Source organism: Trichomonas vaginalis, chromosome III (assembly GCF_026262505.1).
Source record: "Trichomonas vaginalis G3 chromosome III, whole genome shotgun sequence".
In the NCBI taxonomy this organism is placed as follows: Eukaryota; Parabasalia; order Trichomonadida; family Trichomonadidae; genus Trichomonas; species Trichomonas vaginalis.
The window spans coordinates 17,505,257-17,517,857 of NC_067205.1; the positions used below are offsets into that span (position 1 = coordinate 17,505,257).

Consider the following 12,601-nt stretch of genomic DNA (forward strand, 5'->3'; position numbering starts at 1 on the left):
CATTGAAGTTCAGCAGCGAGAAAGAGTTTAAGATAACACGAATGAGTCATAGAGTACAACTTCTTTTAGGTGCATACCATATGACATTTCCTTTGAAAAGTGTTGACAAAACGATTGAGATGAAATCTGTTCCATACGTATGTTATGGCAATTGTTTGTACATTGAGTCAAAAATAGCTAATGTCACAGGCATTTCAGGAGTTAATAGTAAAGGTTCAGTAGAATATAAATCCTTCTGTTATGCAGTCAATTCAATGTTCATTCCAAACGTTCCTGTCATAGCAACTCATTTAGGTAAATGGGTTCGCATTAGTCCTCATAATTTGAAAGACATGCAATTCAGACTTGTTGACTTTCAAGGAGAGCCTGTAGAACTGAAGGCACCAGTGCGAATGACTGTTGAAGTTGACTTTTTAGAAAATATTAAATGCAACAGCTTACAAGAGAACTCAGAGCTAAAAATATAAAGTATGAATGTTATGTATTAGGTCATGAACTTTGGTTGTTGCTGTTTGATGAAACAAATGAGTTAGTTATGTCAGTCAAGAGAACAGAAAAATATTGTGTTAGTGAAAACTGCACCAAGTCAATAAGATTAGGTTTGCATTATGAAGATGAGTTCGATACTGTTGAAGAAGTTTTGGATAGATATTACAAATTGCTAACTTGAAATTTTTTGACTGACGGCGCAAAGCGCCAAGACCGAAGGTCCTGACTGCTTTAATTTACTAAAACATATTTCAAACAAAGCTTATAGTCAGTAGATAGTTTTGTATACTCGTTCGAATATTTATACTTAAACTCAACTCCTGGAGTACCTGGTGTTTCAATGATGCGGATGTTACCTATTTTCATGAATATTGGCGTTTGACCACAGCATTCGATTTCAGGGTCGAGATAGTCAATGACACATTGTTTCCCTGTTATTCGTGATATAACATTTTCAAGGTCCTCCTTTGTTAGAATTATTTGGTTCTTGCTTATAAGATTTGTCAAAAGCTTCTTATCGTCTTTGAGTAAAATTGTTTGGTATAACTGAAGAAGGTAATGGTCTACGTTATCTGAAGGATTTGTTTGAACATTTGTGTAAGGGTTGTCGTTGGCTTCTCTTGAAAGAACCTGGTCCAGTGGTGGATACTCTAACTTAACATCTGATGTAGCGTTAGCGTTTGAAGCTGTGTTTAAATTCACCGACTTAAGATCTGGTTCTTTTTCTTTCAAACACTCCGAACTATAGTTCTTTATGACAATATTGTTTGTCGTTCGTGAGTCAACATTTGATGTTGGTTCAATTGGAACATTAACGGCACCAGCTAAGATGGATTTGCTTCTCATTTCATATAGAATAAAAACCTTTTATATGTATGAAATGAACAATATACTCGACAAGGGTTTGAATGTAAAGCTAACGAATGAAAATATTGTTGAATTCACTGAGACAGGTGCTGTGTATAAAGATGTAGAACTACTGAACAAAAGAGCTAAGGGAAGAAGCAGGAACATGAACAAAGGGTGGAAGCCTATAAAAATTTATGTCAATGATGGCTCAGGAGGTTCAAACATAAAGTATGCAGAAAGTTATAGAGTTTATGCTCTCAAAGGTGAAAAGCCTTCATTTAAGAACAGCTATTCTAACGCATATCCTCAAAAGCTAACGGATGGGGAAGTGGATGATATGAATGACAGCAAAAATATTAACAGAAATGGCGACAGAGATGCATGGAATTTGTTTACCATCAGTCAATTGAAGGTTAAACTTTAAAACAATGTTGGTCGTTCCCATGGAATATTTTTGACTTTAATGGTATTAGTCATGATATGAATCTCAAGGTATGAACGAGGAGAGATGAGAGACTTATATGCTTCCCAAATTTCTTCAAAAGGTAATGTTATACCTGACTGTTTCCAAATGAGTTCAATATCATAACGTGAGAAACCTTGAAAGATAACGAAGTCAGTTATGAGACGTTTTATGTTTAAAGCTAAAAACCTCCATGTTTGCATAAGTATTGCTACAGTTAAGTGGTAATGTCTGACTTTAGTAATGATGTTAGCTAATGGTGAGTCTGGTTTTGACACTAAACCTTTACCAGCGAAATCATCACAAACTAATAAAGTGTTTGATGGATATTTTTTGAAGGGGTATTTTGAAAGTTTTGACAGAATGTAGTTTGTAAGTCGTTTCATATCGTATACTCCTGAGTATTGACGTAAGTGGTGTTTGTCAATAATTCTTTCCATCTCCTCAGAAGTCTTTTGCATTCCTGACTGTATAAATTCAACGATGGCATAATATTTCCTCTTACGTCGAATGTAACGTTGAAGAAATTCAATGAGTTCACTGTCTGGAACTTTAACGACAGAGGCTTGAACTTTTGACATAAATGTTTTCGCTGTTGAGTCCATAGAGTCTGAAGTTGCTGATATAATGATTTGGTCATAGTAAGAGTCGTTTCCTAAACGCTCTGTTATGAGTATATGACGAATTAAATTAAATGTCTTACCTTAACCCATCTTTCCACAATAGAAATAAACACCATTTGAACAGAACTCATAGTCCTTACTGAAAGGAAGAATGAGAGAACTGTTGAGCTTTTCACTGCTTTCATTCATGTCTTCATCTACGTCATGTATTAAATGCTTCATTTTATCTCCATTAAAAATGCAAGTCAGAAATATTCAGAACATAGCACCGAGTCTAACTGACAAGAGTATAAAGATATACTATGAACATGTTATGATGAAACCAACCAAAATTCAAGAAAGTCAGTATACTTATGAATATCCAAGACACTGGGTAGAGTATGTAGGAGGTGAGAAAGCTATTGAAATCAGACAGGTTCGAAGTATTCCAGCAGGAAGAACAATATTATTGAAGAACTTTAATGTTTTGAGATATAATGAAGAAACAAAGAAGCAAGATAGTTTCCCTGTTGCTGTGTATGTGAACTTAGATACAGGAGATGACATGAAAGTTTTTAATACAAAGCTTCAAACGGTAGTGAGAGAACAACTGACTGCGGAAGGGCATCCATTACCTTCAGAAGTTACCATAGCATATAATTTTGAAACAAACTCAATAGATTTTAAAGTCATCTCTGCAAAGAAGTCAGGTTTTACATTTAATGAAGCAGATGTATATTCGAATGAAAACTTCAAAGCTATTGCATGGTTAGATAATGACGATTGCCTTAAGAAAATATTTAAATACAGTGACTCAACGATGTCAATAGATGACCTTCGTGGAATGTTACCATCGACGTTTACAGTAGAAGGTTCAGCAGGATTGCTTACAAGATTGTCAATTGGTGGTATTTGGTCTCGTGAGAACATTGTTATAAAATCCAGTATAAGTGAATTTGCTGAAGAATCTATATTATGTCTTTCAAACTACATGTATTCGCCGCCAAAGCATTATAGTATAACAAACTTTGTCAGTAAGTTTAACATAAGACTTGTCGAACCTTCTTCAATGAAAGATGTTGTGCTACCCAAAGACGGAAAGGATGGACTCATTATTGAGATGATTTTAATAGCATATTAAATGAGCTTGTTCTTGAAGGTCATTCATGATGAAATAACTGTTGTAGAAGATGTTAGCAATTGTTCAGACATTTTGAAGCGTATAGATGAGATAAGAAAGAAGTTAGATAGACCGCAAAGCGGTGAGGGCGAAGCCCGTGAGAACGCTTATGTTTCATTGACTTTCTCCAGTAACGAGAACTTTTATGAGATAATATTGAAGAGAGATGATTTTAATATGGTGTAAATGGTAGCTTGGGTAGCTTTAGGCGCAATGGGAACAAAAGCATTAGCATTTGGAGCAAAAGCACTTGGAGCTTATGACGCAGTAAATAAAATGAGTGGAGGAAGGGTTTCGAAGACATTAGATGCAAATAAAGGGAAGATTGGAAGCTGGGTTGCAAAGAAGTTAAGATTAAATAAAATAGGGCTCATAAATAAAGCATCCAATTTGGTTGCGACTGAGTCAGAAAATGCTTTAGGAAAGGACGATGAGTTTGCAAAACACGCAAAAGACTTTAATGACCAGATGAAAGGTGAAACAATGCATTTAAATAGAGTCGATGGAACTAAAGAAAATGTTTCTTCTCCACCAGCGGTTTATCCATACGGACCTTATGGAATGTATGGAAACCCTTATGAACGACCATTTGACCCATTGACTGGTGGAAGTAATTGGTATCATTATGGACGAAGAAGAAAGACAGTCAAGTTGGAGACAGTCGTGAAGAAAGCAACTAAAAAGAAACCAAGGAAGAGAGTTATAAAGCAATGAATTCAACAGGGTGAAAAACCGGGTGAAAAAAGAGGTGAGATTTCACCACTTCACCTAAATTTATTTTTGTGCTATGTTTTCATACGTGTGAGGGTGGTGATATCATTAATTTTTAAGTTTATTTTTTATTTTATTTTTATATAAATGACGAAAACTATTGAGATAACAAACTACAACGGTCATGAGTTCAAGAATTTGTTCTTCGTTCCTCGTGAAAATACATTCTATCAGATACGAGGGAGAAAGGGTAAAGTTAGTTTGAGCGTTTATGAAGGAATGAAGAATGGAAAGTTTATACAAGCATACGATACAAACGGTAAACGTGTTTCATTAGCTTTGTCAAAACTTACTAACATTTATTTTGACAGTGACTTTGACTCTGACGATTGGAGCGACAGCAGCGATACTGAAGAATATGAAGTATTGTGTGAAGCACAGCAATGGGAGGAGTTGCAATACTTTTGTAAGTGAGAACGTTTATTTTTACAGTAGTGAAGTCGTTTGTGAAAACGTTAGTGAGGTGAAGTGGTTGGTGGCTTTGTAAATATTTACGGTTAAGTTAGTGTTGTCGTTTGTGTTGTAAAATATACGTTAACGGTTTCGTAAAGTGTCAAATTCACATATAATGGGTAAGGAGGCGCGCAGTGCCTCAGTACACAATATATGTATACTAACTAACGCTACAGACTTAAACCGCGTTGTTATCAATGAACAGTCTTATTTGGATCATTCATTGGCTGAATACAGAAAATACTTCTTACGACTTTATGATGGAGACAAACCAATACCTTCAAACGAGAAGAAGACATATAAATCACACTATATCGCTTCTTTAATTATTCTTGGATTCTTTGTTTTGCTTTGCATTGTTTTGGCTATAGCTCTTATTGTTATATTGAGAAGAGAAAAGGCTTTTTCCAACATTGAAAAATCGGGAGCTGCTTCCAACTTAATTTAACACAAAATAATAATAAAAATCTAAATTTATATATTATTTATCTCTTTTATTAGTTATATATAATAAAATCACTAAACTTTTAAACAAATTACAAATTTTTTTAATGAGAAATCGTAGTTGTTTAGTTTATCTGTGATTTCGGTATTTGTATCATACTACAGAAGCAATTAAACCTAAACAACTCTTTGGTAATCTCAAAATTATAAATTTTTTATGAAAAATTTTATAATTTTATCAAGATACAGTATGATGAGAATGATAAAATTTTAAATTGAGTACTTTTCAATTTCATAGAAATTTTGTTCGAAATATATGTAATTTATCTGTCATAGTTTTCAATGATTAACTAGATTTTATCAGAACCTTAAAAGTATATTGAAAAATTTAGACTTAAATATGTCCTTCTATTCAATATGCATGTATATTCATGACGGATAATCGTTATTTCCTGACGTCATAACTGATTTTGGCCACCAATTGAATTTCATTCAATCAAATTTTTAAAATCTCAGAAAATTCAAGATGTTTCTTTACTTAGCTTTAGTCGAAAATTATCTTGATTCCCATAGGCACATTTATAAGATACCGGAGGCAGTTTCAAACAGCTACAGCGAAACTGACCATCCTTATGAATTTAATTTGCTAGAAACAAGACCAAGATCAGGAGACTATAACACTGCAGACCTTAATTCACTTGTTGATACAATTTCACGTGATTTTGAAATTGATAGAGACAAAGTTCAAAATTATTTTGATCGATGCAGATGGGCTGCCTATGCAAAACAACTGTTTAATAAAATCCAATTTAATGCTCAAGCTAAATGAGAAAGAAGAATCGCAAAGCTTTTTGGAACAGTGATTAAAGTTGTTAAGAACGGAGGTAACTACCAAGTTACAGTCAGATAAGCATATACTGCTGCTAATATAGTAGCTTGTAAGACAACAGTCGAAAAAAGGAAGAAATTCCTAGGTTCCTATAAAAAAGTTACAAAAGAACCAAGATACATTAAAGGCTGGGAACTTCAGGAAATTTATGGTAAATTGAATAATCAAATCGGTGGATATATTAACGAATACAAAAATATTTAAATGAATATCATATCCCGATATCAAAAATTTTTATTAAGGATACCCTTACGTGTCAGATTTTTTGCGCATACGAAGAAGTCATGCTAGACATGAGCTATAAACCTGAAATTTTAGCAACATATTTAAAACTTTTTAAACTACAATACACTTTAATATTCAAGAACAAAAATATTCTTTTTAGAAATTACATAATTATTTTATGTGAAATCTATATAAAAACATATTTTGCGAGCGTAACTTTTTTCTTTATAAGCACCTTATATGACTGATAAACTGTGAAGGCACATAATTGTTAATTCATAGAGTTGATATGTTTCCAAAATTGAGAGGAAATTTGAAAATTGAATACCCTTTCAATTCAATTTTCAAAAGATATCAGCTCCTTCAATAATTGAAGGACGATTTTGATCATTTGCTCTTAAAACAAGTATGCCATGGAGAAAAAAGTTACGCTCGCAAATCTGAAATATAACTATCATATAAAAAAATTAAATTTCTAATTTTTTACTCTATAGATATTATTGGCCACTTGTGTAATGCATAAAAGTTTATGTCATATGCATCCATTTGGAAGTATGGGAGACGAGGGAAATTACTTCTATGAGGGACTAGGATTTTTAAAAATTTCTCTATCGGACTCACCATTCAATTTCTCGAAAATTAAAAAAAATCAATAATAGCTAAAATGTATTATGCATAACAAATTTTAATGTTACACGGTATTTTTTGAACTTCATGACATGAATTTTCTTTATATTATTTTTTTTTTTTGGATTTTCTATGATTTATGCGATAGGCTGGAACAACATTGTAAGTGCAATGATATCATTTATAGAGAAATCTAAAACTTCAGCATTCAGAACTCGCAACCACAAAAATATTCATTTGCTAAGTAAGTAAAGTTGATTAAGTTCGACACTTAGCTTTTATACGTAAAACCAAGTGTGTATTGTTATTTCTTGTTAAATTATTGAGAAAAAAATAAATTGTAAGAGAAACGATACTGATTATTGAAATAATATTGAGGGTAGCTGCAGATTTCTTCATTAACATGCCGGAAATTTGTTAATCTTGGTTTTCTATCATAAAATCTGTCGAAGAATCTAAAAACGGAGATCATGTAAATCTAGAGTATCCTATCAGAAAAATAGACTAAGCATGTAACCCTTTTTTGGTCATAAACACTTTTTACCACTTAGTCATACAGATGATCATTAAATTTAAACGAGCACTTTTTGTCAGAATTTATTCTTTTACAAAGACAGAAGATTTTAGTATTATTTAATATTAGTGCTGTAGCAAAATTCAAAAAAGGTGAAAATTCAGTGAATTTGTGAATTCACATTTTTTTTCGACATTTTTCTTGATATATCCATGCACATTAAGAACACAGCTTTGATACGCTTAAAAAAGCATATTTCATATGAAATTGTTAAAGAAATAAACAATTTATATAAAAATTGCACTTATGGGCAGTTTAGATATATAATTTATATATAACATATATACAAATCCATAGACAAAGTGCAATAACTACAATGTTGTAGAAAATTACAGCAGAAATACTGACTTTTTGAAGGATAATAAGAATTCTTCTAAATGTTGTATTTTTATAATTTGATTGATTTTTTTTTACTATTTCATTAATCTTTTATGAATAATAATTATTTTTAATATATGTGCTATTAAAATTTCAAATTTTGACTAATATATCTAAGTTATCTGAACGAAACATTTAGAAAATATCATACTTACATTGAAATAGCAAGTAGAGCATATTAATAGCAAGTTTCTTGGCTTTATATCTATCATCTATTGTTGTTTGATCAAACAAAATTCACTCTATTATATGGTGTCAATTAATTAAAACAATTTTTAATAGTTATTTATTTAGTGCGAATAAGTGCAAACTCATAAATGAATAACTTAATAGTAGAAATGAATTATCTGATATAAATCTCACATTTTGTCCATCAGAAATACTTTAATTGCATACGCATAACTAATAGTAATACGTCTGGAGTGTCAATTAATAACAATCCCACAACAAGTAAAATTCAGATTTTTATTAAACTTATTTTTTCCTAAAAGTTTTCTCAAATTACTATATATACATATGTGGATAAAATAATAGTAATATTGTAAAAAATTAGATAATTTTTTTTATTTGAGAACCTCTCAAAAGTTCATTCAATTTATCAATTGTTTCAGTTTGATGTATATTCATTTCTGGAGCCTAAAACTTTAGCAATCATGACAATATCAGATTCTCTTTCTAACTACGCAATGTAAGGGTATCCTTAAGGTAAAAATCATATTTTAAGCTAGATAAAATAATAATATTTTTCCCCAAATAAGATAATATCGAATTAAGAATACCTTATAGAGGATTAATAATGAATGATTTTCTAATAAAAATTCAATGAGGTAATTCATTTCAATCTATGATCATTAATATAGATGAAAATTAGTTTTGCATTAGCAAGTATCCCACCAAAATTGCATCATAAGAATTAAAACTGATATTTAATGCAATATATGTCATTCTATACATTATGTTAGATAATGTATTTCTAATAATTATTTGAAAATTAGGATAAAATTAAAACATTTACAAACAAATTAATAAAAAATAATTCTTCGTTAATTCAATCCTTGCCTTGAATTTCTGGAGGGAACTCTTGGGATCTTTACTTTTATCTTTGGATTGGCTGCACTTTTTGAGAAATCCAAATCATCTAAAAATTTTGGTGCAGAAATGCCATTTCCTTCGATATAACTTCTCAATTTATGTCCGCAATATGTTGTTGCCATTTCTTGTTGGATGTTCTTTTCTTCTATTTTTTGTTGAGCTGTCAAAATTTGATCTTTCGAAAAACCGTTGAGAGAATCTCCTTCAACTGAGTTATCATCGATGGCATCTCTGACTTTCCTTTGACCTTGTGTAGGTACAAGATCAATAACTGGACCGAATGTCGTTGGAATAATTTTTCCATTTAATTTTCTTAGTTTCATTGAGCTGTATGGGTTATCGCGTTCATGACAGTGATTCCAAACACTGTTTTTAAGGTATTTAACTGAATTATCTTCACCTAGTTCGAAGATTTGTTCGATTACAGGTTGTTCAACTTCTTCTGGAGTATCATCAGTGTTGTAATAGTAATCGTCATCTAGATTGATTGAAATAAATGAATCTGATTTCTCAATTGTTTGTTTGATTGGTTTCTTTTCTTCTTTCTTTTCTTGTTTAATTTGTACTTTATCTTGTTCGCGTTCGAGTATATTATTTTGTAGTTGCTGGAGTATTGATGGAGATCTATAAAGTCTCATTGTTTCTTGAAATTCTGGTGTTGGTTCTAACAATCTCATTTCTTCTTGATTGAAAGAGATATTTGTACCTGTAAATGGTCTGAATACTCTTTCTGGTGTAACGGGCATCGTTTGTGCCAGTCTAGGAGATAGTTTTCTGGCTGGAGTTACGTTACCGGATTGATAATGTGACGTAAGTATTGTTATCCATGTGACTTTTTTAGGTCTTACTCTGTATTTCTTTTTCCTCGGAAAAGTATTAGTGAATTGCTGAATGGGAGCTGTATGACTCCACATTTCAGAAAAAAAAATTGTGATATAAAATTTTATTTCACAACGGTTATGACAAAAAAATGAGCAAAAAAACACAAACATGAAAATACAAAAAGTTGTGCGAAATTAATTCGGTAAGTATGCTAAATTACGCACTCTGAATCCGATCGAGAAGACTAATTTTAAATTTTCCTTCAAATATTTTTATGCATTTTATCAATATAAAAGCTGAACAACGTTAAGGAATGGAGATAACATAATGGAATAAGATTTATGTCACTTTTTTCATTTTATGAATCCTTTCATTAATTCTCATTATCATTACAAAAAAAGTCATCGTAAGAAGAAACAATAGATAATTCATCATGATAATTATTGTTTTATTCATTGAATACAAAGATATTTCTAGTGATTATTATTCGGCTGATGGTAAAACACTTAGAAGAGTTACAGATTCCTCACCAAATCTCAGAATATCATCTAAATGCGAAATTATTGAAGATCATTGCTTTGAAAAAAGTAGTTCGTTACAATACTTTACATTTGAAGAAAATCCTAACTTAACAGTAATAGGAAAATATAGCTTTAATAAATGCATTAATCTTACAATAATTAATCTATCTTCTTGCAGCAAACTTACAAAAATTTCCAATGGTGCATTTTCTGGTTGCTCTAGTGTTGTTGAGGTAATTTTTTCTGAAGGACTTCTTGAAATACAAGAGAATGCTTTTTACTATGCTTATAAACTTACAAATATTATAATTCCGGCATCTTTAGAAATAATAGGTGAAGGTGCATTTGATAGTTGTTCTAAACTAAAAACTGTAATTTTTGAAGAGGGGTCGAATTTAACTTCTCTAGTTTATAGATTATTTACTAACACTTTAATTTCTTCTTTTCGAATTCCAGAGAAAGTAATTAACGTTAGTGGATATGCATTTTCCAATTCCAAATTAACAAATCTTTCGATTGATGATAGAAATAAACATTTAATATTTGTAAATAATACTGTTTTATCAGCAAACAAAAGTATTTTGTATTTTATTTGCAACAAAACTGAAACATTTGAAATACCAGAATATGTTACAACTTTAGGAGATCATCTATTTTCCTTTTCTGATTTAAAATCAATAACATTTCCTGAATCTCTCACGACCATAGGAGAATTTTGTTTTACCTTCACAAAACTCACTTCAATTATAATACCAGAAAATATTATAAAGATCAATTCTAATGCTTTTCGATTATGTAAAAATCTAATAAATGTTACATTTAAAAGTTCATTAGAAATCGGTTCTTTTATATTTAGTGATTGTACCGATCTTGATCTTATTATTTTTCCTAATGCATTAATGATTGTTGATGCAGTTTTCTTTATATCTGATACAATTCCAAAATTAAGGATGTCATTCACTAACAAAACATTATTTTCATCTAATTCAATTAAAAAATCACAAATATTTCCGTTTCATATATGAATGAACCAAATCTTATTATTGACACAAATTGTTTAGTTATGAATTATGATCAAACAGAAATATATGAATTTTGGGGATATATAAATAGCAACTCTTATGAAATAACAATTCCTAAAACAGTAGAAATTATTCATGTAAGTGCATTTGAAAATTCAGCACTTAACAAAATAAATTTTGAATTATTTTCACAGCTCTTTATAATTGAAGATAATGCTTTTAGAAATTGCTCAGAGTTATATTCATTTAATTCTCATTTGGGAAATTTAACCAAATTAGGATTTTCGGCATTTAAAGATTGCAAAAAATTGATGTCGATGAGTTTCGGGTCTCCGTATTTATTTGTCAAGAGTAATGCATTTGAAAATTGCAATAACTTGGTAAACTTAGTCAATATAACTAATGTACCAGAGAAATGTTTTTCTGGATGTACAAAGTTGTCAAAAATTTCAATTATGGAAGGAGCATCATATATTGGAGTAAGATCATTTGAGAATTGTATTTCATTAGAGAATATTATTATTCCATCATCTGTTGAACAGATTTCAGAATATGCATTTATTAATTGCAACAATCTTAAATCGATGGCGTTTTCAGAAACAAATTCTCTATCAAATATATCAATCAATTCTATTTCAGGATGTGAATCTCTTAAAAACATCAGTAATTTCATATCAAATAATAATAAATACAAATGTATTGATAATACTCTTTATTATCAAAATGATACTAAACTCGATCTTATTTATCATTTAAGCAAATCAATTGATGATGTTCTAATTATCAATTGTGATGCTATCTGTCAATATTCATTCAATCACAGCAACAACATTGTCAACATCAGTCTTTCATCAGATAGTGTTTCACATATTGAATCATATTCATTCAATGATTGCAAGAACTTAAAATACATTAACTTTCCTCTCTCAGTTGAAAGTGTTTCGGCATTTGCATTCCATGAGTGCAATTCTATTCGATGTCCTCTTTTAATAGAGAACACAACTATTGAATATCTTCGAATGATTAATGAATCTGGGATTCCTCTTACACTTATTATTTCATGTCGAGTTGTTCATGGAAGTAACAAATTTCAAGTTATCAAACAATTATATAATAAGACACAAGGGATTTTCTGGCGACATCTTTCTAGATAAAAAAAAATGAATAAAAAAATAAATAAATATAATTGAGGATAACTTT

General features: G+C 30.5%; 11 protein-coding genes across 11 annotated transcripts, besides 1 other annotated feature; 8 read left to right on the forward strand and 3 right to left on the reverse strand.

The window, feature by feature from the left end:
• Nucleotides 1-4,973: part of a mobile genetic element that runs on past the window's edge.
• Nucleotides 42-467, forward strand: TVAGG3_0719260 (uncharacterized protein; the record flags this gene model as incomplete). The annotated part of the gene is made up of 1 exon (XM_051244055.1): nucleotides 42-467. The coding sequence occupies one exon, from the start codon at nucleotides 42-44 to the stop codon at nucleotides 465-467; it is 426 nt and encodes a 141-aa protein (XP_051090642.1).
• Nucleotides 721-1,335, reverse strand: TVAGG3_0719270 (uncharacterized protein; the record flags this gene model as incomplete). The annotated part of the gene is made up of 1 exon (XM_051244056.1): nucleotides 721-1,335. The coding sequence occupies one exon, from the start codon at nucleotides 1,333-1,335 to the stop codon at nucleotides 721-723; it is 615 nt and encodes a 204-aa protein (XP_051090643.1).
• TVAGG3_0719280 (uncharacterized protein) lies at nucleotides 1,361-1,762 on the forward strand (the record flags this gene model as incomplete). The annotated part of the gene is made up of 1 exon (XM_001328301.1): nucleotides 1,361-1,762. One exon carries the CDS (start codon nucleotides 1,361-1,363, stop codon nucleotides 1,760-1,762), a length of 402 nt encoding a protein of 133 aa, XP_001328336.1.
• TVAGG3_0719290 (protein of unknown function, DUF4106 family) lies at nucleotides 1,759-2,382 on the reverse strand (the record flags this gene model as incomplete). Its single annotated transcript, XM_001328300.1, has 1 exon — nucleotides 1,759-2,382. One exon carries the CDS (start codon nucleotides 2,380-2,382, stop codon nucleotides 1,759-1,761), a length of 624 nt encoding a protein of 207 aa, XP_001328335.1.
• TVAGG3_0719300 (uncharacterized protein) lies at nucleotides 2,663-3,544 on the forward strand (the record flags this gene model as incomplete). The annotated part of the gene is made up of 1 exon (XM_001328299.2): nucleotides 2,663-3,544. One exon carries the CDS (start codon nucleotides 2,663-2,665, stop codon nucleotides 3,542-3,544), a length of 882 nt encoding a protein of 293 aa, XP_001328334.1.
• Nucleotides 3,545-3,769, forward strand: TVAGG3_0719310 (uncharacterized protein; the record flags this gene model as incomplete). Its single annotated transcript, XM_001328298.1, has 1 exon — nucleotides 3,545-3,769. One exon carries the CDS (start codon nucleotides 3,545-3,547, stop codon nucleotides 3,767-3,769), a length of 225 nt encoding a protein of 74 aa, XP_001328333.1.
• Nucleotides 3,770-4,289, forward strand: TVAGG3_0719320 (protein of unknown function, DUF4107 family; the record flags this gene model as incomplete). Its single annotated transcript, XM_001328297.2, has 1 exon — nucleotides 3,770-4,289. A coding segment is annotated over one exon (520 nt), but the record flags the coding sequence as incomplete, so codon positions are not given.
• TVAGG3_0719330 (uncharacterized protein) lies at nucleotides 4,442-4,768 on the forward strand (the record flags this gene model as incomplete). The annotated part of the gene is made up of 1 exon (XM_001328296.1): nucleotides 4,442-4,768. The coding sequence occupies one exon, from the start codon at nucleotides 4,442-4,444 to the stop codon at nucleotides 4,766-4,768; it is 327 nt and encodes a 108-aa protein (XP_001328331.1).
• Nucleotides 4,974-5,766: 793 nt separating the features above from the next.
• On the forward strand, nucleotides 5,767-6,477 carry TVAGG3_0719340 (uncharacterized protein; the record flags this gene model as incomplete). The annotated part of the gene is made up of 1 exon (XM_001328294.1): nucleotides 5,778-6,080. The coding sequence occupies one exon, from the start codon at nucleotides 5,778-5,780 to the stop codon at nucleotides 6,078-6,080; it is 303 nt and encodes a 100-aa protein (XP_001328329.1).
• Nucleotides 6,478-8,568: 2,091 nt separating this feature from the next.
• Nucleotides 8,569-9,965, reverse strand: TVAGG3_0719350 (uncharacterized protein; the record flags this gene model as incomplete). Its single annotated transcript, XM_001328293.1, has 1 exon — nucleotides 8,988-9,950. The coding sequence occupies one exon, from the start codon at nucleotides 9,948-9,950 to the stop codon at nucleotides 8,988-8,990; it is 963 nt and encodes a 320-aa protein (XP_001328328.1).
• A 1,477-nt stretch (nucleotides 9,966-11,442) lies between these two features.
• TVAGG3_0719360 (ribonuclease inhibitor domain-containing protein) lies at nucleotides 11,443-12,555 on the forward strand (the record flags this gene model as incomplete). The annotated part of the gene is made up of 1 exon (XM_001328292.1): nucleotides 11,443-12,555. The coding sequence occupies one exon, from the start codon at nucleotides 11,443-11,445 to the stop codon at nucleotides 12,553-12,555; it is 1,113 nt and encodes a 370-aa protein (XP_001328327.1).
• Nucleotides 12,556-12,601: the final 46 nt, after the last annotated feature.